At 57.2% G+C, this 25,045-nt stretch overlaps 9 protein-coding genes across 9 annotated transcripts; 5 read left to right on the top strand and 4 right to left on the bottom strand.

Annotated features, from left to right (window-relative positions):
• Window positions 1-1,970: 1,970 nt before the first annotated feature.
• On the bottom strand, window positions 1,971-4,315 carry B0H18DRAFT_1114673 (P-loop containing nucleoside triphosphate hydrolase protein; the record flags this gene model as incomplete). Its single annotated transcript, XM_048033152.1, has 11 exons — window positions 1,971-2,093; window positions 2,145-2,168; window positions 2,223-2,284; window positions 2,336-2,487; window positions 2,549-2,804; window positions 2,857-3,353; window positions 3,404-3,563; window positions 3,618-3,693; window positions 3,743-3,991; window positions 4,050-4,237; window positions 4,285-4,315. The coding sequence occupies 11 exons, from the start codon at window positions 4,313-4,315 to the stop codon at window positions 1,971-1,973; spliced, it is 1,818 nt and encodes a 605-aa protein (XP_047898682.1).
• Window positions 4,316-4,440: 125 nt separating this feature from the next.
• B0H18DRAFT_978471 (Piwi domain-containing protein) lies at window positions 4,441-8,849 on the top strand. The gene is made up of 23 exons (XM_048044323.1): window positions 4,441-4,625; window positions 4,770-4,882; window positions 4,943-5,022; window positions 5,080-5,178; window positions 5,230-5,325; window positions 5,381-5,440; window positions 5,491-5,614; window positions 5,635-5,721; window positions 5,775-5,996; window positions 6,059-6,187; window positions 6,248-6,407; window positions 6,532-6,584; window positions 6,639-6,803; window positions 6,861-6,916; window positions 6,971-7,050; window positions 7,100-7,257; window positions 7,316-7,442; window positions 7,505-7,619; window positions 7,672-7,701; window positions 7,756-7,868; window positions 7,921-7,978; window positions 8,034-8,106; window positions 8,253-8,849. Exons 1-23 carry the CDS (start codon window positions 4,523-4,525, stop codon window positions 8,418-8,420), a joined length of 2,469 nt encoding a protein of 822 aa, XP_047898681.1. The 5' UTR covers window positions 4,441-4,522; the 3' UTR covers window positions 8,421-8,849.
• A 2,362-nt stretch (window positions 8,850-11,211) lies between these two features.
• On the bottom strand, window positions 11,212-11,952 carry B0H18DRAFT_1114671 (uncharacterized protein; the record flags this gene model as incomplete). Its single annotated transcript, XM_048033151.1, has 2 exons — window positions 11,212-11,630; window positions 11,682-11,952. 2 exons carry the CDS (start codon window positions 11,950-11,952, stop codon window positions 11,212-11,214), a joined length of 690 nt encoding a protein of 229 aa, XP_047898680.1.
• Window positions 11,953-12,220: 268 nt separating this feature from the next.
• On the top strand, window positions 12,221-12,633 carry B0H18DRAFT_1114670 (mitochondrial large subunit ribosomal protein-domain-containing protein; the record flags this gene model as incomplete). Its single annotated transcript, XM_048033150.1, has 2 exons — window positions 12,221-12,400; window positions 12,478-12,633. 2 exons carry the CDS (start codon window positions 12,221-12,223, stop codon window positions 12,631-12,633), a joined length of 336 nt encoding a protein of 111 aa, XP_047898679.1.
• A 3,559-nt stretch (window positions 12,634-16,192) lies between these two features.
• Window positions 16,193-17,819, bottom strand: B0H18DRAFT_978449 (uncharacterized protein). Its single transcript, XM_048044322.1, has 5 exons — window positions 17,619-17,819; window positions 16,916-17,563; window positions 16,775-16,849; window positions 16,592-16,681; window positions 16,193-16,512 (listed from the first exon to the last, which is right to left on the bottom strand). The coding sequence occupies exons 2-4, from the start codon at window positions 17,450-17,452 to the stop codon at window positions 16,610-16,612; spliced, it is 684 nt and encodes a 227-aa protein (XP_047898678.1). The 5' UTR covers window positions 17,453-17,563; window positions 17,619-17,819; the 3' UTR covers window positions 16,193-16,512; window positions 16,592-16,609.
• Window positions 17,820-17,887: 68 nt separating this feature from the next.
• Window positions 17,888-19,727, top strand: B0H18DRAFT_978442 (vitamin B6 biosynthesis protein). The gene is made up of 11 exons (XM_048044321.1): window positions 17,888-18,109; window positions 18,172-18,201; window positions 18,256-18,291; window positions 18,342-18,434; window positions 18,491-18,580; window positions 18,633-19,014; window positions 19,063-19,101; window positions 19,163-19,188; window positions 19,243-19,320; window positions 19,378-19,418; window positions 19,475-19,727. Exons 1-11 carry the CDS (start codon window positions 17,969-17,971, stop codon window positions 19,518-19,520), a joined length of 1,002 nt encoding a protein of 333 aa, XP_047898677.1. The 5' UTR covers window positions 17,888-17,968; the 3' UTR covers window positions 19,521-19,727.
• Window positions 19,728-20,023: 296 nt separating this feature from the next.
• B0H18DRAFT_869692 (uncharacterized protein) lies at window positions 20,024-20,474 on the top strand (the record flags this gene model as incomplete). Its single annotated transcript, XM_048040040.1, has 4 exons — window positions 20,024-20,071; window positions 20,140-20,238; window positions 20,308-20,346; window positions 20,400-20,474. 4 exons carry the CDS (start codon window positions 20,024-20,026, stop codon window positions 20,472-20,474), a joined length of 261 nt encoding a protein of 86 aa, XP_047898676.1.
• An 89-nt stretch (window positions 20,475-20,563) lies between these two features.
• On the bottom strand, window positions 20,564-21,178 carry B0H18DRAFT_951364 (uncharacterized protein; the record flags this gene model as incomplete). Its single annotated transcript, XM_048042020.1, has 3 exons — window positions 20,564-20,788; window positions 20,841-21,113; window positions 21,140-21,178. 3 exons carry the CDS (start codon window positions 21,176-21,178, stop codon window positions 20,564-20,566), a joined length of 537 nt encoding a protein of 178 aa, XP_047898675.1.
• Window positions 21,179-22,347: 1,169 nt separating this feature from the next.
• B0H18DRAFT_488659 (MFS general substrate transporter) lies at window positions 22,348-25,031 on the top strand. Its single transcript, XM_048038272.1, has 11 exons — window positions 22,348-23,068; window positions 23,127-23,171; window positions 23,227-23,299; window positions 23,363-23,545; window positions 23,606-23,749; window positions 23,802-23,972; window positions 24,026-24,103; window positions 24,160-24,203; window positions 24,250-24,296; window positions 24,347-24,592; window positions 24,645-25,031. The coding sequence occupies exons 1-11, from the start codon at window positions 22,742-22,744 to the stop codon at window positions 24,712-24,714; spliced, it is 1,428 nt and encodes a 475-aa protein (XP_047898674.1). The 5' UTR covers window positions 22,348-22,741; the 3' UTR covers window positions 24,715-25,031.
• Window positions 25,032-25,045: the final 14 nt, after the last annotated feature.

The following is a 25,045-nucleotide window of genomic DNA, read 5'->3' as shown; positions in this document are numbered from 1 at the left end:
CGTCGTCTTAACGACTCTGACTGATCACCGTGACGTTGGGTTTCTGAGAAGCGACGGATCTTTGTCCATCATCATACATTCTGTATCGTGCAAAATTTGAATATGAAGATGAACAAGCTGATGAACGGGCTGCAGTCTGCCACAGGGTCATGGCATGTATTCAAAAGCGCTGACTTCATATACTGAGAACCCACCTCCACGCCCACTGCTACCCTGCCGTGTGCACAGTGGACGCGCACAACCGGGATCGGCCACGCAGCTTGAAAATCGAGACATACCAGATGAACGTACGTGTCTCGTCCGGTATTAGGGTTCCACTCCGGTCTTTGTATGCTCAGTCAACCGGGATGCACTGCAGACACAACTTTCCTGGAGTAAACCATTAGCGGTCACGGCGGATTGCTCGTGGACATGGAGTTTGCCTACTTACGGTGCGTACCGTACGCTGTTGATCTCGTAGAAACCCCCACTGACCCCATGCCACAGGCATACGGAATATCTGCCACACATCAATATTACCGACGTTTCCAGCTCTCACTACGTCCACTTCAGAACCTTCATCAACAGCCTACAAACCTCCTTATTCGACATCGGCAACCTCAACTAACGCAGGAAGTCTTTCGACTTCCGCGGACATGACCACAGCCAGCGTAGCCACTGCGCCATCGACGCCTGAGTCAAGCATGTCTACTGAAATCACTGCGGTTTTCACGTCCGATTATTCCCAGAATGCAACATCAAGTATACCTACTGCAACCATCATGCCGCCATCAGCACGCGTTACCACAGGACACCACACTCACACTGCCGCCATTGCCGGAAGCATCGTCGGCATACTCGCGTTTCTGCTCCTTGCCTTGGGGCTATGGTACCTGAGGAAACGACGAGGACGGACAATGGCACCATCCGCCTGGTTCAGGGCCACAGGCATTCTCCCAAGTCCGGGCTGGTACCTGTCCAAAGCCCATTCGTCCAGGGCAGCTCAGACGAGCAGGCAGACCCGCCCCCTGCGTACGAGCGGGTCCTCGAGGAAAGGGCGCAGGCATCGGCAGAGGGAGAGCACAGCAGCGAAAAGGTCGAGTCGGAGAGCAGGCTGTCAATGGGATGAATCGGGGAGACGGTCATCAAGGGCAGTCGATGTAGGTTGGGTACCCCGGCTGGCACACTTCCTCGCTGCGACGAACGCCCGCATATCGTCGTCCCGTTTCTTGGGCTCTTCCGTTTCGGCTGTACGTGTATGAGTGAGATGATACCCACCATGGCATACCGAGCGACATCGAGTTCCGACTTGCACGAAAATTGGGTAAGCCCGGAATGATCTACAGCACTGGCACTGACCCAGTGTGGTCGAGGACGAGGTGAGAGCGGATGTGAACAACACCAGTGGTCCATCAGTCGCAGCGGCACTGACTGAACGCAATCTGGATAGGTCTGATCATCCGTCGAATAAGCTCTGCAACAGCTGGAATGGCTCAGTACAGCAGGATAATGACAGACTAACTTACGATCTGCGTATGCAATACAATAACTAAGAGACTATTATGGGCAGGCTGTACCGCGCTGCTACGTACGATAGATAATAGCCGTGATATTGTCCAAAAGGCATGATGGGTGTCGGACATTCGCTGCGAATAGCACACTAGTCGCTCAGAATGGCCTGCACGACGTTGCCACACGCAGTTGCCGAAGATCCGTGTAAGTCTATGCAGGCAGATTCAGAAATGCTTCCTCAGAAAGGACAGGAGATAACACCTGTCCACATCCGACGAAGATGATCGGCTGGCCGGTGACATAAGTCATAGACAGCGCAGCGCCCACCTGTAGGCACTACAAACCAGCATCAGGATCGGATGCATCCATTTGTGACAAGCAGAATGGCGCCTCATCTCGAGAGATGGACTGGCCAACGAACCTTGTCGTCGACGGTGTCCCATTTGGTGACGAGCATGCCGTCGATGCCTCGTTCCTTGCTACCCGACGACGCCGAGAAGTCGCGTAGGGCCGATCGAACTTGTCAGTTGGTCGACAGCTTCATTGCCGACAAGGGCCTCGCCGACGAAGATGATCTTGTCTGGGCTGTTCACAGCGACCAGCTGGCGACATTTTCAGATGACAGTTAGCTTCGTTGATACGAACCATCTCACCTTGGCCAGGGCACGCATGAGAGGCTTACATTAGAGACGTGAGCGTACGAAAGGAAACTCGATTGATGTGCATTCTACCTCGTTATCTTGCATCCGGCCAGCCGTGTCGATAAGCACGACATCGAAATCATTGTCTCGCGCTGCGCAAACATATGTCACTGCCACGGGAGGCATGGAAACTGTCTGCTTACCATACGCAATGGCCTCTTTGGCGATACCAGCAGCATCCTTGCCGTAGCCTCGTTCGTAGAGTTCCACTCGGCCCTTGCTATTGGTGGCTCCATTCACTCCCAGCATACTCAAGTTCCGAACATGAACTCGAAGCTGTTCGACGGCGCCGCTCCTATTATGGGTCCATGTAAGAACGGGCTGTCACGATATGATGCCTTCAGCCATCGACGCACCGGAAAGTATCACAGGCAGCGATAAGCACCCTCAGGCCGTTCTGGATCAACCAGAAACAGACCTTAGAAAGGTTCGTGCTCTTCCCAACGCCGTTGACACCGACGAATGTGATGCTGTAGGGTAACCTCTGCTGTGTCGATGGCAAGGGCGATGAAAGCTTCGTACGGATAGACAAGAGCAGGTCTGTTGACGTCTTCGGAGTGAGGATTCTGGTGAGTGAGTTCGAAAGCGCCTGTCGGACGGCTGCGTTCGTCGCTACAGAGTAATTCAGCTTCTGCCTACCTCAATGGCACGAGGGAATGCTCACTTTGGAATCCGCCGACTTTCTTGCCGATGAGACCCTCGCCGACGCCCTCGCAAACCTTTTCTGCGATATCCCTTGCCACATTCTTCTTCATCAAATGCTGCTTCATGGCTTCGAGGACTGGCTTCAGGTCCTCTTCCGTGAGGACCTTCGATCCGGTAAGCCGGGCAAAAATGGAGCCCAGCGCCCCAAGCGACCCCGATGTCGCGTTAGGTTTCGTACTTGGTCCACCACCATCCTGAATCACTCTCGATATGACATCGTCTGCCGCACTGTTCTTACTGAACTCCCAGTCTTTGACCTCGTAGAGGCCGTCCTGGGTACGGATTCCGAGAGACCCCTTGTCTACGAGCGCCGACAGGTCTAATGACGCGGCCTCACTGCCGTTAATATTCTCATAGCTGAAATCTAGCGAGGCCATATCGGACTCGGATGGAGCTTCATCGCCCCATTTACGTTGCGCTTTACTCTTGGGCTTGCGCTTGGTGGGCGTGTCGGAACTGCAAAGCAGGTCAGCATTCCCTGAAGAACAAGCAGAGACAGCACCCACTCGGAACCGGGGTGACTGTCTCTCCCGTTTCCTACATCCGCACGGCCACCCCCGCGCTTGCCCATTCGTCCGCCTCTCCCGCGAAGGCGGTTTTTCAAGGCCTGGACATTGCGCGCTATCTGCTGTTCATCGACGGATGCTTCGCTATCATGCGAAGGGACTGTGGAAGCAGCTTAGCGCGGAAGCAATGGGGATCTGAATTGTTGACCCTCACGCGTGCTAGGATCGTCGGATGGCGGACTGGAATCGATGGCAGGACGAGGGACATGGCCCACGCGCGCCCTCCGGTCCTGTTATTGGTCAGCAATGACGGCAGGCTGCTTCGGAGTGGAGACTAACCTGAGCTGCCTTGTCTTCTAGGCCTCTGAGAAGCTTGTCGAATATACCATCCCAGCCGTCGAATGCCTTCGTGAAGTTCCACGTAGTCGCCGTCTGGTTCGCGCCGGCAGACAACTTCCCATTACTGGCGGCGTGCAGAGAGGCAACGAAGGTGGCCAAGAACGGTTCAAAAAGTTTGACAAAGAGTGTCTTGAGGGCAGCGAGCAGCTCGTCGACGTAGGTCAGTTGCAGAATTCGCTGGTATGCCACCTGCATGCAGCGGTTGAGCGGACCGGGTGCGGACGATAAGCAGCGCGGGAGGACGCACGACGAAAATAAGTTCGAGATCGTTCACGAACGTCCATTTGACAGAGTAGCCATCCTTCTCGTACTTGTTCTCCGCCGTCCGGCCTTCAATGAGAGCCTCCCGGATTAGGGAGTTGACGGGTGACGCGGAGGACGCTGCTGTCTGCGAAGCGGCGGGGGTGAAGGAGCGGGACCACAGGACGAGGCCGCCTGGAGGGCGTTCGGTCAGCTGTCTGGGATGCGGTGGCACGACGCACCCTTGTGTGAAATGGAACAGAGGTCGAGCATGGCGGAGGAGAGGAGGAGACGCGCGACGCGCACTCCGCGATCGCCGCGCTGGCTGGTACTCCGTCACGTGCAGACGCGTCCCGCTTATCCGGGACGCGTTCGTCCAATCGACCGCTCTCCGAGCACCGCGTGCCGTCCGAAGCCAGGGGATACAAAGCCCCCCCGCTCGGACGCTGTCCTGCGTCGCTCCCCTCTCTCAAGCCCGCCATGGCCACACCAAGGGGGACGCAGGGCTCCCGCATGCAAGTGAAGACGAACTCCTTCAAGATCGACTTCCAGAGGGCCCCGCGCGATTATTTCCATTATGATGGTACGTGTCCTTTGTCCTCCCGATCGTATGCCATCGCCTCACGTACTCCATTGCAAGTGGGCAAGTATTTATTGCTGTGCCTGTTGACTTGTTCTATACGGCATAAATTGTAGCAATCGACCCTAACTTGACAAATCACGCGAGCATTCGAAATTATGGACGAGGTGCAACGCGCATACCCGCGGGAATTTAATCCTCGTGCTGTGTACGATGGTCGCGCCAACCTGTTTTCGCGGAATGACATCCCCAACGGGGAGGTAAGTCACCAAGCGCATGACTCGCTACCTTACAACCCGGCGGCTCATGTCGCTGTGCAGTACGAAGCACGAATGTCCAGGACACCTGGAAAGGGTATATTCAAGGTGAAACTTACGAGGGTGTCTACGATACAGCCCCAGTACGTGTAATCCAGAGAATGTCTGGAAGGCTTTGTGTAATTGAGCCATGCACGAAGGACTATACAGCGCCTCATGGCTAAAGGCGGCGCCCAACAAGGGGAGAACACGATGGCGCTCAATCTCCTACAAATGGTTGTCCGTCAGGCCACGAACATGTGAGGACGCTCTGTGCTCATACTGTACTGAAACATACAACTCGCCATCAGGCGCCACGGCTTTGCATTGGACGCCCGCGCGTTCTTCGTAGAGCGCGGCTCGAAGGACATGTCGATGGGCCTACAGGCATGGCATGGATACTTTCAGTGAGCTCAGCACTGTCCTATCTATCGTGAACATGTTTAATCCATGGATTGCCAGGAGTGTCCGCCCCGTGCTCGGAAATCTGCTCATCAACGTTGATGTAGCCAATTCCCTCGTGTAAGCGACTATGATCTACTCCTCGGGTTTTTCTCATCAAGAAAAATTAGCTACCGGCCCGGGGAGCTGACTGCTCTGGCCTTAGGCTTTCTCAACTTCAGAAACATCCGAGACCTTGAGCAGATAACGCTCCCCAACCTCAATCGGCTCAAAAGTTTTCTCAAGAACGTCAACGTCACCATCCAACATCTAAGGCGAAGAGAGGACGTCCCATCAAGGACCTCGTCATCAATGCTGGTGCATACCAGTTCGAGAAAGACGGTGTCATGACCACGGTCAGAGTAATCATTCATGTTTTTACCTTATACCCTGCACAGAAGCTTATTACATGCAGGAACACTACCGTCAAACGCATAACATCAATTTACATCACCCCACAATATTCGGTGTTCGCATCGGGCGGGACAATATCTTCCCGGCAGAGCTTTGCCAGGTTCTACCTGGTCAATTGTATCGAAAGAAGATCCCTGCGGAGATAGGTGCCGATTTTCTGAAGTTTGCGACACAGAGGCCAGATGCGCGCCTTCAGGCGATCCAGGATGCTGTATCGGGAAAGGTAAGTCCAAAGGGCATGCAATCGAAGACCATTGCCATTCTTATATCGTATTCTTTGCTTAGGAACAAGTATTCGACTATCAATCGTCTGACTTCGTAACCGAGGCAGGCATGTCGGTAAACCCGTCCGCACTCACAATAAATGGACGACTTCTCAGTGTACCTCGCATTCAATATGGCAACGGTGTAGAGGTAGGTCTGGCATCTGTTTGTCAAGGCATGTGATCGCAAGCGAACGGCACGCGTTTGCAGAATATACAAGTCAAACGCGGAGCCTGGAACGTCGTGAGGAAGGCATTCCTCACTCCAGGCAGTATCCTGGCCTGGGGCGTCGCTGTCTTCGACAACAGGGCCCAGCCAGCCAGGGTCAATGACTTCGTCAGCAAGCTCAGACGGAACCTACAGGCGCTAGGTCAGTCCTTGACGTACTATCCACTTCCCACTGATCATCATGCTAACCGTCCCCTAAACCAGGCGTCAGTGCGTCTTCCGTCCCATTCACTCATACTACTCGATCGACTCTGACAGCGGCTTAGACGTCTTGCGTGACCCGGTCATCATGCCGGCCAACCCTCTCCAAGCATTGCAAGTGTGTACTTACTGACAAGCTCACAGACTTCGAATCTATAATAACCGTTTGCAGGAACTTGATACGCTCGGCCAACGCACGACGGTCCCCGGAACAGCACAGACTAAGCCCATCCTGCCCGCAATCATCCTCGCGTTCCTCCCGACCAACGCGCCGGAAGTGCGGCGCGCGGTCAAGCATTGGGGCGATGTCAGGCGCGGCATCCCGACGCAGTGTGTCGTGAGTACTCCCTTGCTCGTTAATCTTGGGTGATGTTACATGCACCTTGCTTCGCAGCGCGCGGGCAAGTGGGAGCCGGCGAAAGATCAATACCTCAATAATGTGGCACTTAAGTATGCTTGTGTCTATGTTGATCGCAGTATGTGTCACTCACAGAGCTTTTGCAGGATCAACGCGAAGATCGGCGGCGTCAACTCGAGGGTGGATGGGTCGAGGCCACTTGTACCAGAGGCTACGATGGTTATAGGTATGACTACATCTCTACCCGCATCTGTGTATTTACTCGCGGCTCACAGGCATGGACGTCGGCCATCCCGGCCCCGGTGTGACTACCCGACCCTCCATCACGAGTCTGGTCGCCTCGGTGAACTGGGATTGCACCCAGTACGTCGCCCTCTGTGGGGTCCAGCCGCCGCGCGTGGAGATGATCTCCAATCTCTACAAGATGCTTACGGTGGGCGAAGTTGTCTGATCCCGCTACTCGTTGATTTAACGTCCAATGCTTTCTGCAGGATGCGCTGACCCAGTTTGCTATTCGCTGGGAGGGGCGATACCCAAAGACAATGGTCTTCTTCCGGGATGGCGTCTCGGAAGGCGAGTACGAGCAAGTCTCGGAGAAGGAGATTGAAGAGATCAAGAGTACGTGCCGATGATGTGTAGGTCCGAGTCACTGGTGCCTGACTTCGTTTGTTCGTGCGTAGGGACTCTCAAGGACATGCCTCAGATCGGCCCGGATGGCAGGCCTCTTGCGTCGGGCGCGAAGGCATATTCGCCTAGTGCGCTGCCGAAGATTACGTTTATTGTGGTTGGTAAACGGTAACTGTCCTCGTATGCAGATACACGATGCATCGCTGAATGAGCTATGCAGGCACCACATCCGTTTCTTCCCGCGTAACCGGTGTGTAGAGAGATAAAGTCCTTGGCTTCTTTGTGACTAACTGCATTTCCGCAGAGAGGAGGCTGACAATTCGGGGAACTGTCTGCCTGGTTTCGTCGTCGATGAGGAGATCACGAACGCAAAATATCCGGACTTTTACCTACAGTCGCACAGCGGCATTCAAGGCAGTACGTAAACTTAGCTTCATTCAGGTTGCGACGAACCGCTCAGCGTCCGCAGCGAGTCGACCTAGCCATTACATCGTGTTGTGCAATGACATCGGCTTGCCACCTGACATGTAAGTCGTAAATAGCGGCCTCGCTATTGTACAACCATCCTCATGAAGCATGCAGCTATCAACGTCTTTCGTTCGATCTTTGCCATGTCTACGCGAGCGCGACACGCTCTGTGTCCATCCCAGCACCGGTATACTGTACGTGTGTTATGCCGCTCCGGTGCTCATGCGTGCTGACCTTCCTCGCAACTCGCCACCAGATGCAGACGTACGTTTCTTCTTTTCTTGACTGAAAGGTATCCACCTCTAAGGTGACGTGCCCCATGCTCTGTCCCAGCGAGTCTGCTCGCGCGCCGAGAACCACTTCCCAGACGAAATGCGTTTCGGGGACTCGGACACGGCGAGCACTGCAGGCGGCAGCAGGGCGGAGTTCGATCTCAACCCTTGGGCGGACAAGTTCAAGCCCGCGATGCTCAACATGTCGCGGCAGATGTACTATCTGTAGGGCTGGCTGTCGCCTGCTGTACAGAGCATCGGTATGGTTCATTGTCCTGGTGGTGCGTTGTGATGTCTTGTCTAGGAAAGAAGTCTTTCAGCGGTGTACGATACCTGTCGCGCGGTCTTGCTCGGTGTTCCTTCGGCGAAGCTCTTCCTGCGGAAATCCGCTGTACTTGTACGACACTCCCTGCCTCCTGTAGCGTCTATCCTGTCTGGCGCCTCTCGCCGTCTGTCTCTCTACCCGACGTATGCTTTCTCGAACCTGTTTTGAAATCTGTGGCGACACCTTGTACGATACAAACCCCTCCGGCGACATCGGCGTGTAGACTCGTCTCAGCAGCTCCAAATTTGTGAAAACATAGATAGTATTCTGTATCCGTTTCAAGTATGTCCGAATGGAATGTATCCCAGCCGAATCTGGCAGCTGCACGTCGTCGCCTGCACCTCCGCGGCTCATCACGAAATTGCGGAAGTTTCACCAGGACGTTTTACTCCCGCGACCATACTTACGCTCGGCAGCCGCTGCTCCAGGTATGCATCGATCCGCGCACGTCCGCGCACGAACGTACCACTCGGACGGAGCACCGGTGTCGGTCAGCTCGGAAATGTGCCAGGGGTCAGGACACCAGTGCACGCCGGTCTCCTCGAATCCCGCGTCGCATCAACGGTGTGTCCGTCGCAGAATCGAGACCCACACAAGATGACTCGGAGTGAAATGCACTGGCCACCGTTCGGCATAAACATGTTGGTGTGTGAGGGAACACTGGTCTGGCAGGGCTTCGCTGTCTTCTGTCTCCGCGTGTGCCGCATCCACCCGCAGCGTACCTGTGGGCGTTCGCCGCGCGTCACCGGTGCAAACCCGGTACGTCTACACTTGCAGCAAACTTCGGAGTTCGTCTGGCAGGTCCATCGGAAGAACCGCGCCGCGCGCGCGATCGCAACTCGAAGATGGGATCCTGGTGCGTCCGCCGCGCCCGAGCAGTAAATTGGATCAGACACGGACACGGACCCGCATCAAACCTCCGAGCCACCGTATCCGTCCTGGCTCGCCGCTGGACCACACCATCGCGAGACTTACTTACCGAGTCGTTCTAGCGCACCTGGATTCGTCATCGACGGATGATTCAGTCGTATGTACGCGGACCGCCGGCGGCGCTCAATCCCCGCTGCCAGTGCACGCGATTGCGTCAGGCCCGTTGGTGGACAGAGTTCCTGAAATACATCAGCCGTAGTACATACCAGTGGCACTATCATATCACGTCGACAGGTCCCGGCGATGCAGAACTGGTGCAGAACTTGCCCCCGCTTCCCCATCCGAACTCAAACACTGCGCGATGCTGTATCGCTGACGGTGAGTTGAGTTCGATGATTGTCCCATCCCAGCAGCGTACCTGCCCCACCGTGTCCGCGCGCGGTCATATGCGAGACACCTCTGGTGGACAGACGTGCCATACAACGCTTCCGACCCCAGAACTAGCCGCGGCAGATGACAAAGTGTGGCGGGCCTGCCAACCACCGGACTCGAGTAATACGCTCACGCGTGGGGAGCAGCCCGTGCGATGGTGCGATCGCAGGATCCGAGGGTTCACCGGATCCCCCAGGAGCAGGATCTGAATGGCTCGCTGAGCAGTGCTCGCGCACCCGCACTTGCAGGCCTTGTGCCAGCTGAGAATCGCCGGGGGGCTATCAGCGCTTCGGACCCGTCCGTGACACAGGCAATTGATACGAGTTGGGATGTTCGAAGCGACGCACCGTGCTCGGGCTCCCAGGCGGAGGACATGTATCGATGCTGCGGGATACGTTGCATATATGCGCTGATCGCGCGCGTGCCACACCGCGATATTGCATACGGATGCCAACATAGACCACGAACTTACGTTCGCGGGCCAAGATAGGCACCCGGGCGGCGAGAGGGTTGCTGATTCCATACCTGCAGCGCGCAATTGAGCATCAGTTGTGTCAACGTACTTTTACCTTGCGGTGCTGTACAGGCGGGTGTGGAAGAGTTCGAACATCCACGGTGGGGGTCTTCGATCTGATTCGAGCCTTCCATCTGCCACATATGCATACAGTGAGCCGTCAGGGAAACACACACGTCAGCGAAGATTGCGCGGACACACTCGCGCGGACGGTTCTGGGTATGCAGCACTCCATAGGGCGTGTCGACGGACCACAGCGTGGAAGATGCGGTGCTACGTGAACTAGGGTGGGGGTGTTACGGCCGCTGCGCGTGACCGCGCTTCTAGGCAGATATGTACACTACATGTATGTAACAATAGGAGCCCGCCGCGCCTCGTGCAGCGAGGGCGGATCGGGGCAACGGGATACTGTAATTCTGCGAGGCGATTGGAGGTGGGACGGTGTCGCACGATATGTACAACGGGTATGTACAGCGGAGCCCGGCTCTGGGGTCCATGGCAGCAGGACCATCCGCGTATCGGAAACGAACACGCCCGCGCGTCGCCCGGGTGGGGAGGGCGGCAGCCGACAGGCTGAGTGTCAAGGCGATCGGGCGCGTGGACGTCGGAGCATCGACGGGCGAGCTTCGCTGAATGTACCGCGACGGGTCGTGTGCCGGACGAGGCTCAGCGTCTCCCAGAGCGGAAGTGCGAAGGATCGAAGGCGGACAGTGCGAAGGGACGCGGATTGGCCGGGCGCGCCGCAGGGCAGGCGTTACGGGATGCAGGCGAACTAGAAGCAGCGCAGAAGAGGACGATGTGAGCGGCGGGTCGCAGGCTGACAGGCAGCTGCTGGTTGACTCACGCTAACGCCGGCTTCGCCTACGGGCTGGCGGCGGCCTACCGGGGCCGTGCGTGCCTCGTCGCGCCCTTGGGAAGCGAGTTGCGGCGCGCAGACCGTACGTGGGCGGGCATCGGCAGCGGCATGCGGTTGGACAGCAGCGGGAGTGCGTCGCCGCCGCCGATGGATCTCCGTTTCGCAGGCATCTCCTGCACGTCTGCGCCGCCTTCCATGCGCGAGAAGTCAGTGAAGCTGCGTTTGCGCTTCTGCGGACGGTGGGTATAGGGAGCATGCGAGAGGTCCTCGTCCAGGTCAGGGAGGTCGTCGTACTGGAGGAAGAATGGAGAGTGGAAGGGGAGCGGCACAGGGGCGACGAGCGGCGCGTTGCAGGTGACGTGCAGCGGCTCTGACGCGGGCGCGGGAGAGGGGCTGGTGTCCCAGGAGAGGACGGAGGATGAGTCGGAGGGCGCAGGGGAGACTGGCCTCGGCGTCAGACATGAGACAATGGGGAACAATGGACGCCACTTACAGCCTGGTGCGGCCTCCGGTGCTACATACTCCTGCTCGTAGTCCTGCGCGTAGTGGTGGTGAGGAAGGAGAAACTGTGGCGGGCCGAGGTTCCAGCGCGAGAGGGAGCTGAGGAGGTCTGCGCTCGCGGCGCCGCTGAAGAGGTAGGAGTCGGGCATCGGGTACCACGACTGGGGCGGGGCGAAGGCCGCGGGCTGGAGAGGTGCGCTGGCCTGCAGCTGGGGGTGGTATGGCAGGTGCTGGCGGCGTTGGGCGGGGTAGACGGTGGCCATGGTGGTGGGGATTCAGGGAGAGGGCGGGCAGGTGAGAGGGCCTTATATTGGGAAGCGGATAAAGGCGGGGGCCTGGCTGCGTAATTAGCGGTTGTGACGGGGACATTGCGGATTTGCAAAGATGCGACTCCACGCTCAGACGAGAACACTCGGCTCTTGTTCCACTGCCAACATCCCTCTCCCGCCCGTCCGCCACTTTCACACTCCGCGGCGCGTCTCCCGCCCTGCCTTTTTCTCCTCCTCCTCCTCCTCCTCGTCCCTCGCCGCCATGCACGTCCCACACACCCTCCCCGCCCAGCTGCGCGCGTACACCACCGCCGTCGCGCATGCACCGCCCGTGTACCGCGTCCCCAGAAATACGCGCGGCGCCATGCCCGTGTACACCGACATCCGCAACGCCGGCACACGCCACCTCACACTTATCCGCAACATCGAAGGAAACGCCAGTGTAAGTGCCTTCTCTCGTTTCATCCCATCACTCTCATGTCTGCACACCCGCTTACGCCGTTGCACCGCTCCCCGCAGGCGCTCGCACAGGACCTCGCAAGCTCCCTCCACCCGTCCGGCTCGCCTGAGGCCCAGCGCATGCGCGTCCAGGTCCTCCATTCCAAGCACGTTGTCCTCAGTGGCGGCATGTGGAAAACCCAGGTCGTCCGCTGGCTTGTCGACAGGGGTTTCTGAGTCCTGACACTTGTCGTGACACCGGTGCAATATGAACCAACACCCTAAGCTATCTCAATCTGATCGCGCTTCCGTGTCCACACCGTGCCACTCTGTCTGCGTCCCTGTCCCCATCCGTCCATGCACCGTCTTCCATCCTGATCCTGATCCACCCCCGGACGTGCCGCGCAACCGCTCGAAGCGAACCGAGCCCGAACACAAAAATCTGTGTCCACACAACAACCATTGCCAACTGCTCAAAAAGATGTTCGACTGCGCCCGCTTAACCATCACGCCACTGCGATCGCGCGCGAAGCCACGCGTGGCGTGCGGCGCACTCCTCGTGTGCAGAGACGGACAAGGGTCATAGCTACCGGCAGCTCTGCCACTCCCAACAGCACTAACTTAGCATTGTATATACGCCGCTCCCCTACATTTACGCGCACTCGCCACATCTGATCCTCGCCGCCCCTCATCTGGCTCACACCCCGCTTCTGCCGCGCACGTCTGCAGGCATTCTATTGTCCATTCCTATCGTCATCCGCGACACGCGGCGGTCGCCCTATCCCTGTCATCTCCTTTGTCTGCGTGGCTTGCCGTAGTGCGGTGGGCACCGGGCCTGCGCAAATGAAATCTTCGCTAATCCGAGCCCTATCTCGCGCGCACGGCCCACGGACGGGGCCCAGCCGTGTCCACGCCCGCCACTGCCTGCTCAGCTGAGCCTTCCTGTCTGTGAACGGTCAGTCGGACCAGCGTCGCCGCCGCTGTGCACGCGGGCACGGTATTCAGGCGATCGTGTCCTGGCGATCCGCCTACGCCAAGTGGAGGCAAGTCTCCTGCTCCTAGCCGTATCTTATCCTGCGGGATCCACTCCGCCTGCTTTGGCTCGGGGCGGGTGGCGCGTCCCTGTCCTCCTAATGCCTAACAATATTCTGCATATACAGATAGGTAGTACCTGCTCAGGCGCGCACAAGGCACACTCACGCCGCCAATAAGCGCGTTGCGTTGTGAATGGGTGAGCCTGATCGCGATCTGCCACTCGCCCGCGGTGCCTTTGTCAGTCGGTTGATTCGGACGCACACCCTGCCAGTGCTTCCCGGTTACCCTGGGTTTCCTGCGCGTCCGGATACGCGTCGTGAGTTCGGTTTTCCCTCCGTGCGTGCGGGCTGACTTCGCCGAGCAGCGGTTCAAACGTTCAGGAACGTCCCGGGGGTTGGGTGTCTTGAGCTTGAGCTTGGGGACGTTTGGGTGTTACCCCGGAGATGCGATCGGTGCCAGCTTCGACCGCGTCGGCCGCTCCCAGGCCCGCGTTCGCGATTGCAAGCCGTACACGGCCACCGAATAAACCACGGGCAAATCGTTGGCGACGCCGCCTGTGGGAAACGTGCACGCGGTTATGGCGGGGCACGCCGCGACTGCAGTCCGCACACGTTTGGGAGCGCACAGGCCGCCTGTAAACCCCATCAATTCCCTTTTATGGACACATCAGGTGACCTTTCGCTCGAGCATTCCAAGTCCACTTCATCCTTGGCAGGTGAATGGTCCCGTCTACTGGCTCCCTGCTCAGTCTCCACGGGTTGAGAACTATGTTCCGACACCCTTGATAAGTTATCACATAGCCAGAAAGGATGATGGCACATAAGGCACGTCAGACAGTGTGCATCACAAAAGCCCCCATAAGGAGTTTGCTATTCTTATGTATTTGTGCTAGACAACCACTAATGCCGCTTTGGTGCAGCGGTTGTGATGCGCAGGGGAGCGCACGGGTGCACGCGTTCGAGCCCTAGTTTGATCAAATTTCGCATTTTAGCCCTATGGCACGACTTTGCCGCCCACTTTAACCGCTTGAGATTGCTCTGACACTTTATGACTCAGCCTCACGTGCACAGCACCGTTGTCGCCGCACGAGTGCGATCCGCGCCATGCCTGTGTGCTCCCAAACATGCGCCGCGCACAATTTGTGTATTCACGTCCATACAGCAATTACGCGCCGACCATAATCCCACCAACGAATTGCCTGCAGGCGGATTCGTGCCCGTGTATGTACTCATCGGTGCCTCGAAGGCTCGGAGGTGGTCATACGCACGCTGCTTCGGTCGTCCCAGGCGCTCTGCATGGCCGAAAGGCTTGGTGGTGTACAGCGTATCAATGGCGAGACGTGTTGCCATCGTATTACGATGGACGAAAAGACGGTCGAGATTAAGATATGCATGCGCACGTATGTCTGCGCGTGATTGTACTGGACACGAGAGGTCGTGGGCCACTTGCATCTGATTGCTGGCTCGGTGGCTCGGTGGTTCGGTGTTCAGCCATCCACTGCAGTCGATTCAGAACACGGTTTAGTGGCACCGCCTGACGTCCGGCGCGGCCTGGCGCGCCCCGCACGACGTCTTCTGGAGCGTATTGGTGCGTCTGTCCTACTCCAGGCCTGTGCGATAGCGGCGCGGCGACGGTTGCTGTTGACATTGCGTGCGCATAACGCACAACCGCTGGCTGCGGTACATATCGTAAGTGGTGTCGCTCGTGTCTGCCCGGCGATCAGGATGAGGATAATGGACGCGCTAACAGCAGGCTGTGACGTACCGTATGACTTGCGCGCCCGGGTAAATGGGGGGGCTAGTCTCGGGCCATTTATCGCTGCAGTTCGTGAGCTCCTCATTTGAATGCCTATCACTTGTTGACGATGTTGCAGGCCCGGGTCTACCACCAACCGCGGCTCAGCTGACGGACGTAACGTTGATCCTATACACAAATGCGACTGCTCGGCGTATGAGCCGAGTACAGTACTGCCTCCGTCAGCGGTCAGTAGTCGTAGTGGCGGGAGCGGCTGAACAGTCCGGCGGGGATACGTAGTTGGCGGCTCAGTTGATCGCGGTGGCAGATCAACTCGCGTCATGCAGCTGTGAGTAATATACGGTATTATCAGGATGGAACTTGGGATGCCGTCAACCGTCGTGGGCTACCTATACGCTTCGACGGGTTCAAATTCGGTCCTATTGTTGGTGTAGAGACTCATCGAGGTCGACGATCACCACCGACACCCCATTCCGGATCCCCGAGACAGCCCGCTGCACGGAGGGAAGGATGCGGATGCCAATGCGAAGGCGGATATGATGGCTGTTATTGACATGACTGATGCGATGTACGACACGACCTCACTTCCGCTGTGGGCGCGCGCCCCAAACACATCTGTGATGTTCAACGCCTCGGGGAGGAGAAACTGCAGTGAGTAGTCGCAAGTATTGATGGCTGTCTCTGGGCTTATGGCTGGTTTGATGCGGCCGCATCGTAATACATAGTCATATCAGTGAACTGTCGCAGGATGAGACCACGATGGACTCGCCGGGCACATATATGATGGCTGTTTGGTGTTAGTGGCATATGCCTGATACCGGTAAACATATGGAAACCTTTAGACTCGGAAGCAGCATGGACTTTACAGTAAGACACCTGGCGCACCCGGGTGAGACGCGATCTCTACGTGAAGCACGTCCAACGCACAATCATATTGGATGGTTGGGTGAGGGGACTGGAAGACCAAACGATGCCGTCGTGCCTTGTTCAGTGACTGATGATGCTTAGAATTGATCACCATTCGGTATTGATGTGACAGCGTCGATCAGACCTGAAAGGACTGCTAGTTGAGTAGTTCAATCGCAGCGACACCATCGCCGCGAACCCGCTGTTGCTATAGTATCGTGCCTGGCTCATCTCCATCGTGAACACTGGGTTTGTATATTACTATAACGAGCTCCCGAGGTGTGTCAGAGATGAGAGGTGAATGATGGTTTGATTGCGTCCATGCAGTAGGGCCACCCAGACATTGATTACGACAGATGCGAGCCTTTCGACGTACCTCAGCAACGCTGTATCTTGACACAGCCGAGGTGTCGTCGAAACCTGAAATGACAGACGACAGGTCAGTCTGGCCTGGTGAAATATCACGCATAATGTCTCGTCTTGTTTGTAATACGCCCACCTTATGTACACGGAGGTTTCATGAGGGAAAAAGGACGGGTAGTTCGCAAATAGCACTCCAACGCGCTTTTCTCGTCCAACACCGAAGCACCTGTTGGTGAGTCAAAAGCACCAGGCCAGGTGCGAGGCGACGGTGTTTGTCAAGAGTGAGTAAGCAGGCCACGGTGAGTCTACGCAGCCTCACTTTTCGGTCAGCGCTGAGATCTGAGCTACCGTTGGGCGTTGACCAGACACCGCACGTACGCGCATCTGTGAAGCACTGCGTGAAATCACGTTCGTCAACTTGTACCGCATTCCAAGAAAACATGCATTAGATCATACTTACCCGGCTGACTGCAGATGCCCAGCAGATGACCGAACACGAAGGGGGCAAACTTAAGGCCGATACCCTGCGCCCGTGCGTCAGAAGGCAGAGGCTGAACGTATAGAAACAGCCGCTTTCGAGACGGCTACGCATCGATGAACCGGAACCTGTGAGAGCGAAGAACAGACAGGTGGTTTGCACGTCGTGTTCGGACCACTGACAGTGGATCTGCACCTGCTGCGCGTGCATCCTAGGGCACCAATGACTCTTGAGCGGTGTTCTGAAGACGGTACAGAGAATCGTCGCGGCCGACGGTGGGTGAGAGGGTATCGTATTGAATACGACGTTCGACGAGCAAGTTCCGGTGTTTCGCCGTCCTCGTTGTGTCCATGACATTGACAGGAGAGTGAGTTGTCTCTCCGGAAGCAGATGGCTTGCGATTGAGAGCGCCGGCACGATGTCATGCTCGAAGCCTAAATACTCCCCCTTCGTACACATCCACGATGACTTCGTACGTGTCCGAACGTCCAGCCAGCAAGTGTGACGACGCATGTACATGTCCACTTAGTGTTGCCCTCAGTCTAGCGGAAACAAAAGTCCAGATTCTCGTGCCTCATGTACTGCAGCTGATGCTCGAATACGATGGGCTCACCTCATGTGTGACTCAGTGTGAGTCCGTCGGAGGCTCCCCGAGTTGGCCCGCACTAATCGCGCTACGCCGCAGCCCGGCTTTCTAGCATGGCTCAGCCTGTGCCTTCTGAGGGACTCATGGTATGTAGAGCAGCATTACTGTACTGTGAGAAGAAGACGATGCAAGAAAGAGGACCGCCTGCGCGCACGGCGGTGACGGTGCGGGGGCGGGTCGGAGGATGATTGATCCGATGATCTGCAAGACCGATCACAGAGTCAAAATGAGACGGGCGTCCCTTTTCCGCCCATCCGGGACGGCGTCGACGCCGAGCCCAAAGCGACCTGCTCATTACACACTTGTCCTCTTCTCGCTCGAGTCACCCACAGTTAGTTCTGCTCCCTCTATAGTCTGCACTTTCGCGCGCTCACCCCGCATACAGCATCATGTCGACGCCGACTACATCTGGTCGTGGCACCCCGCCTGTGCCCCAGGGCGCGGGTAACCCTACCGGCACGCCTGTCCTTGCGCCCACGCGATCTTCGACGGGCAAGGATGGAACAAGCAGCAATCTCGGAACCTTTGGGGTGAGCAACTGCATGGATGCTGTTCGTCGTGTGCGTCGGTCTGACGTCGGAGGTCGCTGCAGGTCAAGTCCGGACTAGCCCAGATGCTCAAGGCATGTCTATTGCTTGCTTCTCCAAACGCGGTGTGAGATTAACACCGAGAACAGGGTGGTGTTATCATGGACGTCGTGAACGTGGAGCAGGTCTGTCGTATCGTCTCTGGCGCACCAGGAAGCTGTCTTACCCGCACTAGGCTCGTATAGCGGAGGAAGCAGGTGCTTGCGCCGTAATGGCTCTAGAACGTGTCCCCGCCGACATACGTGCCAACGGTGGTGTCGCCCGGATGGTACGCCGATGTATGCGCTGGCGGACCTTCTCCCAGGCTCATACATGGCTTCCTAGAGCGACCCCAAAATGATCAAGGATATCGTCGATGCCGTGACGATCCCCGTCATGGCCAAGGTGCGCATCGGGCACTTCGTCGAAGCTCAGGTAGGCCGTCACCCGTCTGCACGTCCTTCGCAGTCCCGAACCGCCCCCACAGATCCTCCAAGCCGTCGGGATCGACTACATCGACGAGTCCGAGGTGCTCACACCCGCAGACGAAGAGCACCACATCAACAAGCACCCGTTCAAGGTGCCCTTCGTCTGCGGCGCGCGCAACCTCGGCGAAGCCCTCCGCCGTATCTCCGAAGGCGCGGCGTTCATCCGCACCAAGGGCGAGGCGGGCACGGGCAACGTCGTTGAGGCCGTCCGCCACCAGCGCGCGGTCTTGAGTGAGATTAGGAAGGCGAGCGTGATGAACGAGGAGGAGCTGTATGCGTATGCGAAGGACCTCCAAGCACCGTTCCACCTCCTGAAGGAAACGGCGAGGACGAAGAAACTACCCGTGGTCAACTTCGCTGCTGGCGGCATCGCCACCCCGGGTAGGTGCAATGCCGTGTCGTTCGTGCTGCGGTGCTGATATGTTCTAGCGGACGCTGCGCTCATGATGCAACTCGGTTGCGACGGAGGTATGTCCCTGAGTAATAATCTCAAGGCACAGCTCGTTCCTGACCTGAGGGCACCCGACAGTCTTCGTTGGTTCCGGTATCTTCCACGTCAGTTACGTTACATGATCCGCTGCCTCTGGTCTGACTGACATGATATGACAGTCTGGCGACCCAGCCAAGCGTGCACGGGCCATTGTCCAGGCCGTTACCCACTACAACAACCCCAAAATCCTCGCCGAGGTGAGTGGGACTTGTACACTAGCATCCCTGTGCAGAAGGCTGAAATACCCACGACAGATCTCGGAAGACCTAGGTGAGGCGATGGTCGGGCTCACTATGTATGTAACTTTCATACCACCGTCGAAAGTTTGTCTCTCACCTCGTCCGCCTACAGCACCGACGACATCAAGGGTGGAAGGCTCGCGTCGCGCGGATGGTGAGGTCTGAGGTCTCCCAGTACATGTCAGTCTATGGATCTTCTTGAGGACCCTCGGGCATAAGGTCTGGCTGGCTCACAGTCGACTAGCACACGTACTCAGTCACGGTAGGGCATACTACTATCATATGTAGCAAAAAATGCATGTTGTACCATCACGTAGAGCGGCTACGGCCGATTCGAATAACAAAATGGGATTTACTATATCCACTTCGCTCAAGAGGTTGGCATAACCTGCTACTGGCAGTGCGTACGGCTAATTATGGGCGGGGATGGGTGTCGGTGGCGCACCGCGACGGTACTCGATCGGCAGCGCCCGACGGGCGGACGTCATCGTCGGCAGCGTGATCAGAACCGCAAGCCCGAACGGTGAAGCGCGCAGTCTCTCAACGTCTCCACCCGCGACGCCCTCCACCTAATATCTGGCTCGACCAGCGCATGTCTGCTGTGAACAAGCTCCTCTGCAGAATAAAGTCAGGGTCCGAGAACAACGACCAAGCGAGCGGGATGTCGTCTAGTCAGAAACCGGAGGAGCAGCTGAAGGCGTTCGTTGCGGTACGTGTTCATCCACGCGTCGTCTCCCCGCGAGCGAACTAACGAGAGCGTGATTTCCGGACGCGTAGGAGGACCCGAACTCGCGGTACACCTTTGACGGTGAGCGGGGCGCACCACAGTCCGAGATCTGCAGGGAGGGCAATGAAAAGAGCAGGAAGTGCATCACGGTGCGTCCTCACAAACGGTTTGCACTTCGACCCGTGTTTGGCTGAGACGGCTTTTCTGCGCCTTACTAGTTGATGATGCAGTCCACGGCCATGTTCTCGGCCATGCAGGTGTGTCATACGGCTTCCTTTCCGCGATTTCCGTGGGCCTCACTTTTATGTAGTCGCAAGGCTTCTTCTGCGCTCTACCCATGGAGCCAGGTCGGACACACATGGAATGCAGACGCATATCTAAATGACACTGTCTCTTATAATACCGAAGCAATCCATTGAACCCGCTGTCGGATATCCTCACAGAAGGGTCGGCAGACACGCGCAGCGCGTCTCATTACGACACAGGTGTCGGCAATTCAGCAGGCTCGCCATTGTACTCGATCCCAAGCTGCCCCGCCTTCGCCCGCTCCAACAGGTCATCCGCGATGATCCTCCGCATCTCCGCCGCGCGAACGTCGATTTCGAGCAGCTCGAGCTCGTGCATGGCACGCCGCGTAGCCAGCAGATCTTGGAGGTACTCGTTGGTGGCCCTCTCACGCCGCTTACGCGCGTGTGTGATCTACAGCGAGTTAGGGCGACTCAAGGCTGCGTGAACGCAGGACGGGACGCACCTCGACTGCAAGAGCCTTCACTTCGGGATCTTCATGTTCATACTCTCTTGGTCTAGGTTTCGCGTATGGAGGGGCTGGCTTCGTGGCGCTTAACGGGCTTTCTACCGTGCCCGTCTCAGCGTGCTTGCTGGGGCGGCGTAGATATGCGGCAGGTTTGGCCGGCAGCCCAGCGGTTGGGTAGGGCGAAGAGGGCGTTGGAGGTGTAGGTGCGTAATTGCGAGGTGCGAGCGGCGGGGAGCGCGAGCGTCGCCGCTCGGGTTGCGTCGCAGGCTCCTTCGGCACTGACAGAGTCAGCGCACGCAATGGCGCAGGATGTTCGTGCATTCGTACGTCGCCATCTCTGTCGGTATCGTGCGATGTCTCTCGCATCTTTCCTTTTTCTTGAGCACTCGGGGTCGGAGGTACAATTTGCATCTCCGGGGACGGTGTCCTGCGTCGAATGGAGCTGGCTCGCGCAGAGAGGCCAGTGGACATTTGCCTGCTTTGCCATACCAAAGGAGGAGACCTCTCTCGTGCTCGTGCAGGAGCAGGAGCAGGAGTAAGCGAGCGGGGCGGAGTAGGCGAGCGATGCGCAGGGGGTGGTGTCACAGTCGGCGAACGGTTCCCTCGCGGAGAGGATGACGGTGACCGCAGCGTCATGCGAGCAGGGGGAGATGACCGTCTCACTGGACTGCGTGAGCGGCGACGAACCGGGCTTTGTGAGAGTGTGCGCGAACTACGGCGAGCGGGGCTGAGTGACCGAGAAGAACGTCGACGACTTGACAGTGGTGAGCGTGAACGCCGTCTTGCGGGTCCTGGAGAAGGAGATCGAGGTGGAGCTGATGTTATGGGCGTAGTTAGATCGTAAGCATCCCTCGTAGTGGATCGGAAACGCACCCATGCGACGCGGTGGCGACTTGGACTGGCGCGGAAGCCATACCCTCTCCTTGGGATCACCTTTTTCTCGTGACCGTTCCCTGGGACGTGGTCTACGACTTCGCGGCGGAGGCGTGAACTCCCTACGCTCCCACTCCCTCTGGACTCCCCTCCGCTCGCTCGGCCTCCGTTCTCGATCCCTCGACTCATGCTTGCGTGTTCTGTCCCATTCATCCCTGCTCCTCCCGGCCTCTGCATACCTCGGGTCTACTGGCGGAGGCGGAGGGTACCCACGCTCTCGCCAATCCCTTTCGCGCTCCCAGTACTCCCTAGGCGGGCGGTCGTCTCCGCGACGGTCATACGCTGCGACATACGAGTCTTTGCTTGCTCTCGGGGCTCTGTAAGGATCGACTGGTCTTGGTGCCACGTACGAGTCCGCTGGGTAACGCGAACGTGGTGGAGGTGAGGGGTGGGGAAGATAGACGTCTCGCTCGGAGCGGTACCGATCGGGCGTCGGCGGGGGTGGTGGCGGGCGGCCGAGACCGCGAGAGTCTGGTGGGTAGCGAGAGGGAGAGAAGTCTGGTTTCGGAGGAAGACTCATAGGACATGCATCAGAGAGAGCAGAGGTATGTGGTGATGGGCGAGGAGGACAAGCACTGAGCAAGTGGGCAACCTGAAGCTGCACACCTTCCATCTGGAGGAGCGCTGTAAGTAGCGCGCTGTGTTGTGCAGTGTTTGGCAAGAGCGTGAACACGAACTTCGACTCAACGCCCGGCGAATATCCGGCGATCATCTCATGAAGTCATGGATATCATCCCAGAGTCAGTTCCTCGAAAGCTCCCCGGACAACCAGTCCAGCGACATGCTTGCACGCGTGTCTCCCTCCGCCCAGACACTCCTCAGACCCCGGCGGCCCGACGCCCGCTGGTCATGAGAACACGGCTAAGCAATCGCTAGCGGTACCGCATGCAATTGATTGCCTGAGCGATTTGGTTGAACTTGTGTTCGCTCCGTCATCCCTATCTCCCTCTCTCACAGACGGTGAGATGTCTTCGGCACAGGGAATTGAGCTCAGGACCGTTGGACGTCGACAGGATGACCAGCCGAGCGTACATGATAACCCTACCATTCGCGACGTCATCGAGGGTGGCAAATCCACGGACCCGGAGACCCCCAAGTTTGTCTCCAGCTCTGCTGTCAGTCCCACTGGGGATGATGGACCAGACGTTTCCGAGGTCTCAGCATCTCAGGCCAAGACATATCGCTGGAGAAGCAGGGTTCATTTCGCAGCACTTTGCTATTCCTACTTCTTGGAGGGCTGGAATGACGGCACTCTCGGGCCTCTGTTGCCCAGGATTCAGAGCTACTACGATGTAAGCATTATTGAACACGATTGATGGGGGGGACTGAAGTCTGACGCAAGTCAACCAGATCGGCTTCGACATCGTTTCTCTGCTATTCGTCTTCATGACCTTGGTGAGTGCAGACCAATTCGACGGTGTCCGCCCGCATTTTCTCAATATGAAGGCAGGGCTTCATAGGCGGCGCCATGGCGAACGTCTACCTGAATCAACGGATCGGGTTCGGCAAGGTGATGGTAATAGGTGGGCCAGTGTGTGGACTCGCCTCGCCTGATACCAGATTGATACCCCTCCCCTCCACCCCAGGTGCTATATTGCAACTCGTCGGTTACGTTATGGTCGCTCCCGCGGGTCCGTTTGCCCTGATGAACGCGGGCGTGACGTTCGCGGGTCTCGGGATTGCGATGCAGATGGCCCAATGCAACGGGTTCGTCGGGAGCCTGAAGCAGCATGTGCGTTTGCATTTCGGCATGTTGCATGCCTGCTACGGTGACTATCTTGCACGACCGAGTTCGAAAGAACGATATCTCACAGACTGTTTTACCCAAGGTCTTGGTGCGTTTGTCTCGCCGTTGGTCGCAACGCGTTTCTCGACTAGCCAGCACTGGTCGTTCCACTACGTCGTCGCTGCTAGCATTGCGGCGAGCAATATCGTGATCCTGGCCCTCGTCTTCCGTTTGCGCAGGCAAGAAGGTGATCAACAACATTTCCATGCCTAATCACCACTCAAACTGCATCGATACAGACGTTCTTGCGGATGCCGGCCAGGTGGCACCATTGGGCGAAAGCGCCGCACAGGCTCATCAGGCCAGCTCCGGCGGACGCAATGTATACACGCAGATCTTGCGAGTGAAGGAGGTCCACCTTCTGTCTATTTTCTGCTTGATTTACGTCGGCGTTGAAGTCTCCCTCGGTGGTGAGTCTTGTCGTACGATGAACGCAGCTCAGAAGCTGCATGATATGAAAAAGGTTGGATTGTCACTTTCATCGAAGAAAAGCGAGGCGGTAACGCTACCGCCGGTTATATCTCGTCCGGTTTCTTCGGCGGTACGTAAATGCCTACCAGCGATCTGCAATGACACTCAAGGGGCAATTTCATTTAGGGCTGATGCTGGGAAGGATCGTCTTTCTGTGGTTCAATCGAAAGGTATTGACTTCCTCATTCTCGGATATGGCGCTCATAGAAGGCTTAGCTCGGAGAAAGATGGTCTATACTCACCTACGGCGCGCTTGCTATCTCGTAAGTCAAGCATCCATGGCTCGAAGTCGCTCCCGCTGACGCCCTGACAGCTTGGAAGTCACTGTCTGGACGGTCCCGTCCCTTGTCGAAAACGCCGTCGCCGTATCGCTGATCGGGCTCTTCATGGGGCCCATGTACCCAATCATGATGAACCACTCGACCGCCCTGCTGCCCCACTGGCTTCGCACCGGTTCCATGGGCTACATCGCGGGTATCGGACAGACGGGCTCCGCCGTATTGCCGCTTGTGACTGGGCTCCTGGCGTCGAAGTTCGGCATAGGCAGCCTCCAGCCGTTGTGAGTGTCCGAGTCCGTGTTACCGCCGGCTTCTACTGATGCAGGGCTGCAGGCTGGTGTCGATGATGTCTGCCATGCTTGTCATCTGGGCGGTGGTACCGAGGGCGCGTCGCTTCGAATGAGCGTCTGCCTATACATGTATAGGTTTCGCACCTTGTATGTATTGACATTCACCATAGAGGTTGCATAGAAGGTGTCCAGTGTCCCAGGTGTTCTCCGTGATGACGCGGCGGATATGCAGAACTGTTGCGGCACGCTAAATGACAATTTGCTATTGCTTCTTTCCATTCTCCTGGAAAGATAGGGTTGTTCAAAAAATCCTATTGCGATACACGAAAGTACCTCAGAATTATCTGCCAGTACTCACCAGCACTACTCAGAATGAGGCGAGCAGTAATATTGTAATCGTCAGTGGGCTATATTTGGCAAATCCTTCGATGTGATTCAACGCCC

The sequence above is a fragment of the Fomitopsis serialis genome (assembly GCF_022376445.1).
Source record: "Fomitopsis serialis strain Sig1Antser10 chromosome Unknown B0H18scaffold_5, whole genome shotgun sequence".
In the NCBI taxonomy this organism is placed as follows: domain Eukaryota; kingdom Fungi; phylum Basidiomycota; class Agaricomycetes; order Polyporales; family Fomitopsidaceae; genus Fomitopsis; species Fomitopsis serialis.
This window is presented reverse-complemented; position numbering and strand designations above follow the sequence as displayed.

Bases quoted from the DNA above. Each gene is read 5' to 3' on its own strand.
- B0H18DRAFT_978471 (XM_048044323.1), top strand. From the start codon at position 4,523: ATGGCCACACCAAGGGGGACGCAGGGCTCCCGCATGCAAGTGAAGACG. The intron at 5,997-6,058 runs GTAAGTCCAAAG...TTCTTTGCTTAG, and splicing joins AGGATGCTGTATCGGGAAAG to GAACAAGTATTCGACTATCA. The intron at 7,258-7,315 runs GTGGGCGAAGTT...TGCTTTCTGCAG, and splicing joins ATCTCTACAAGATGCTTACG to GATGCGCTGACCCAGTTTGC.
- B0H18DRAFT_978449 (XM_048044322.1), bottom strand. From the start codon at position 17,452: ATGTACATGCGTCGTCACACTTGCTGGCTGGACGTTCGGACACGTACG. The intron at 16,850-16,915 runs GTAAGTATGATC...GATTTCACGCAG, and splicing joins GGGCATCTGCAGTCAGCCGG to TGCTTCACAGATGCGCGTAC. The intron at 16,682-16,774 runs GTGAGGCTGCGT...ACTCACCAACAG, and splicing joins ATCTCAGCGCTGACCGAAAA to GTGCTTCGGTGTTGGACGAG.
- B0H18DRAFT_978442 (XM_048044321.1), top strand. From the start codon at position 17,969: ATGTCGACGCCGACTACATCTGGTCGTGGCACCCCGCCTGTGCCCCAG. The intron at 18,110-18,171 runs GTGAGCAACTGC...AGGTCGCTGCAG, and splicing joins GCAATCTCGGAACCTTTGGG to GTCAAGTCCGGACTAGCCCA. The intron at 19,015-19,062 runs GTAGGTGCAATG...GATATGTTCTAG, and splicing joins TGGCGGCATCGCCACCCCGG to CGGACGCTGCGCTCATGATG.
- B0H18DRAFT_488659 (XM_048038272.1), top strand. From the start codon at position 22,742: ATGTCTTCGGCACAGGGAATTGAGCTCAGGACCGTTGGACGTCGACAG. The intron at 24,104-24,159 runs GTACGTAAATGC...AATTTCATTTAG, and splicing joins CTCGTCCGGTTTCTTCGGCG to GGCTGATGCTGGGAAGGATC. The intron at 24,204-24,249 runs GTATTGACTTCC...TAGAAGGCTTAG, and splicing joins TTCTGTGGTTCAATCGAAAG to CTCGGAGAAAGATGGTCTAT.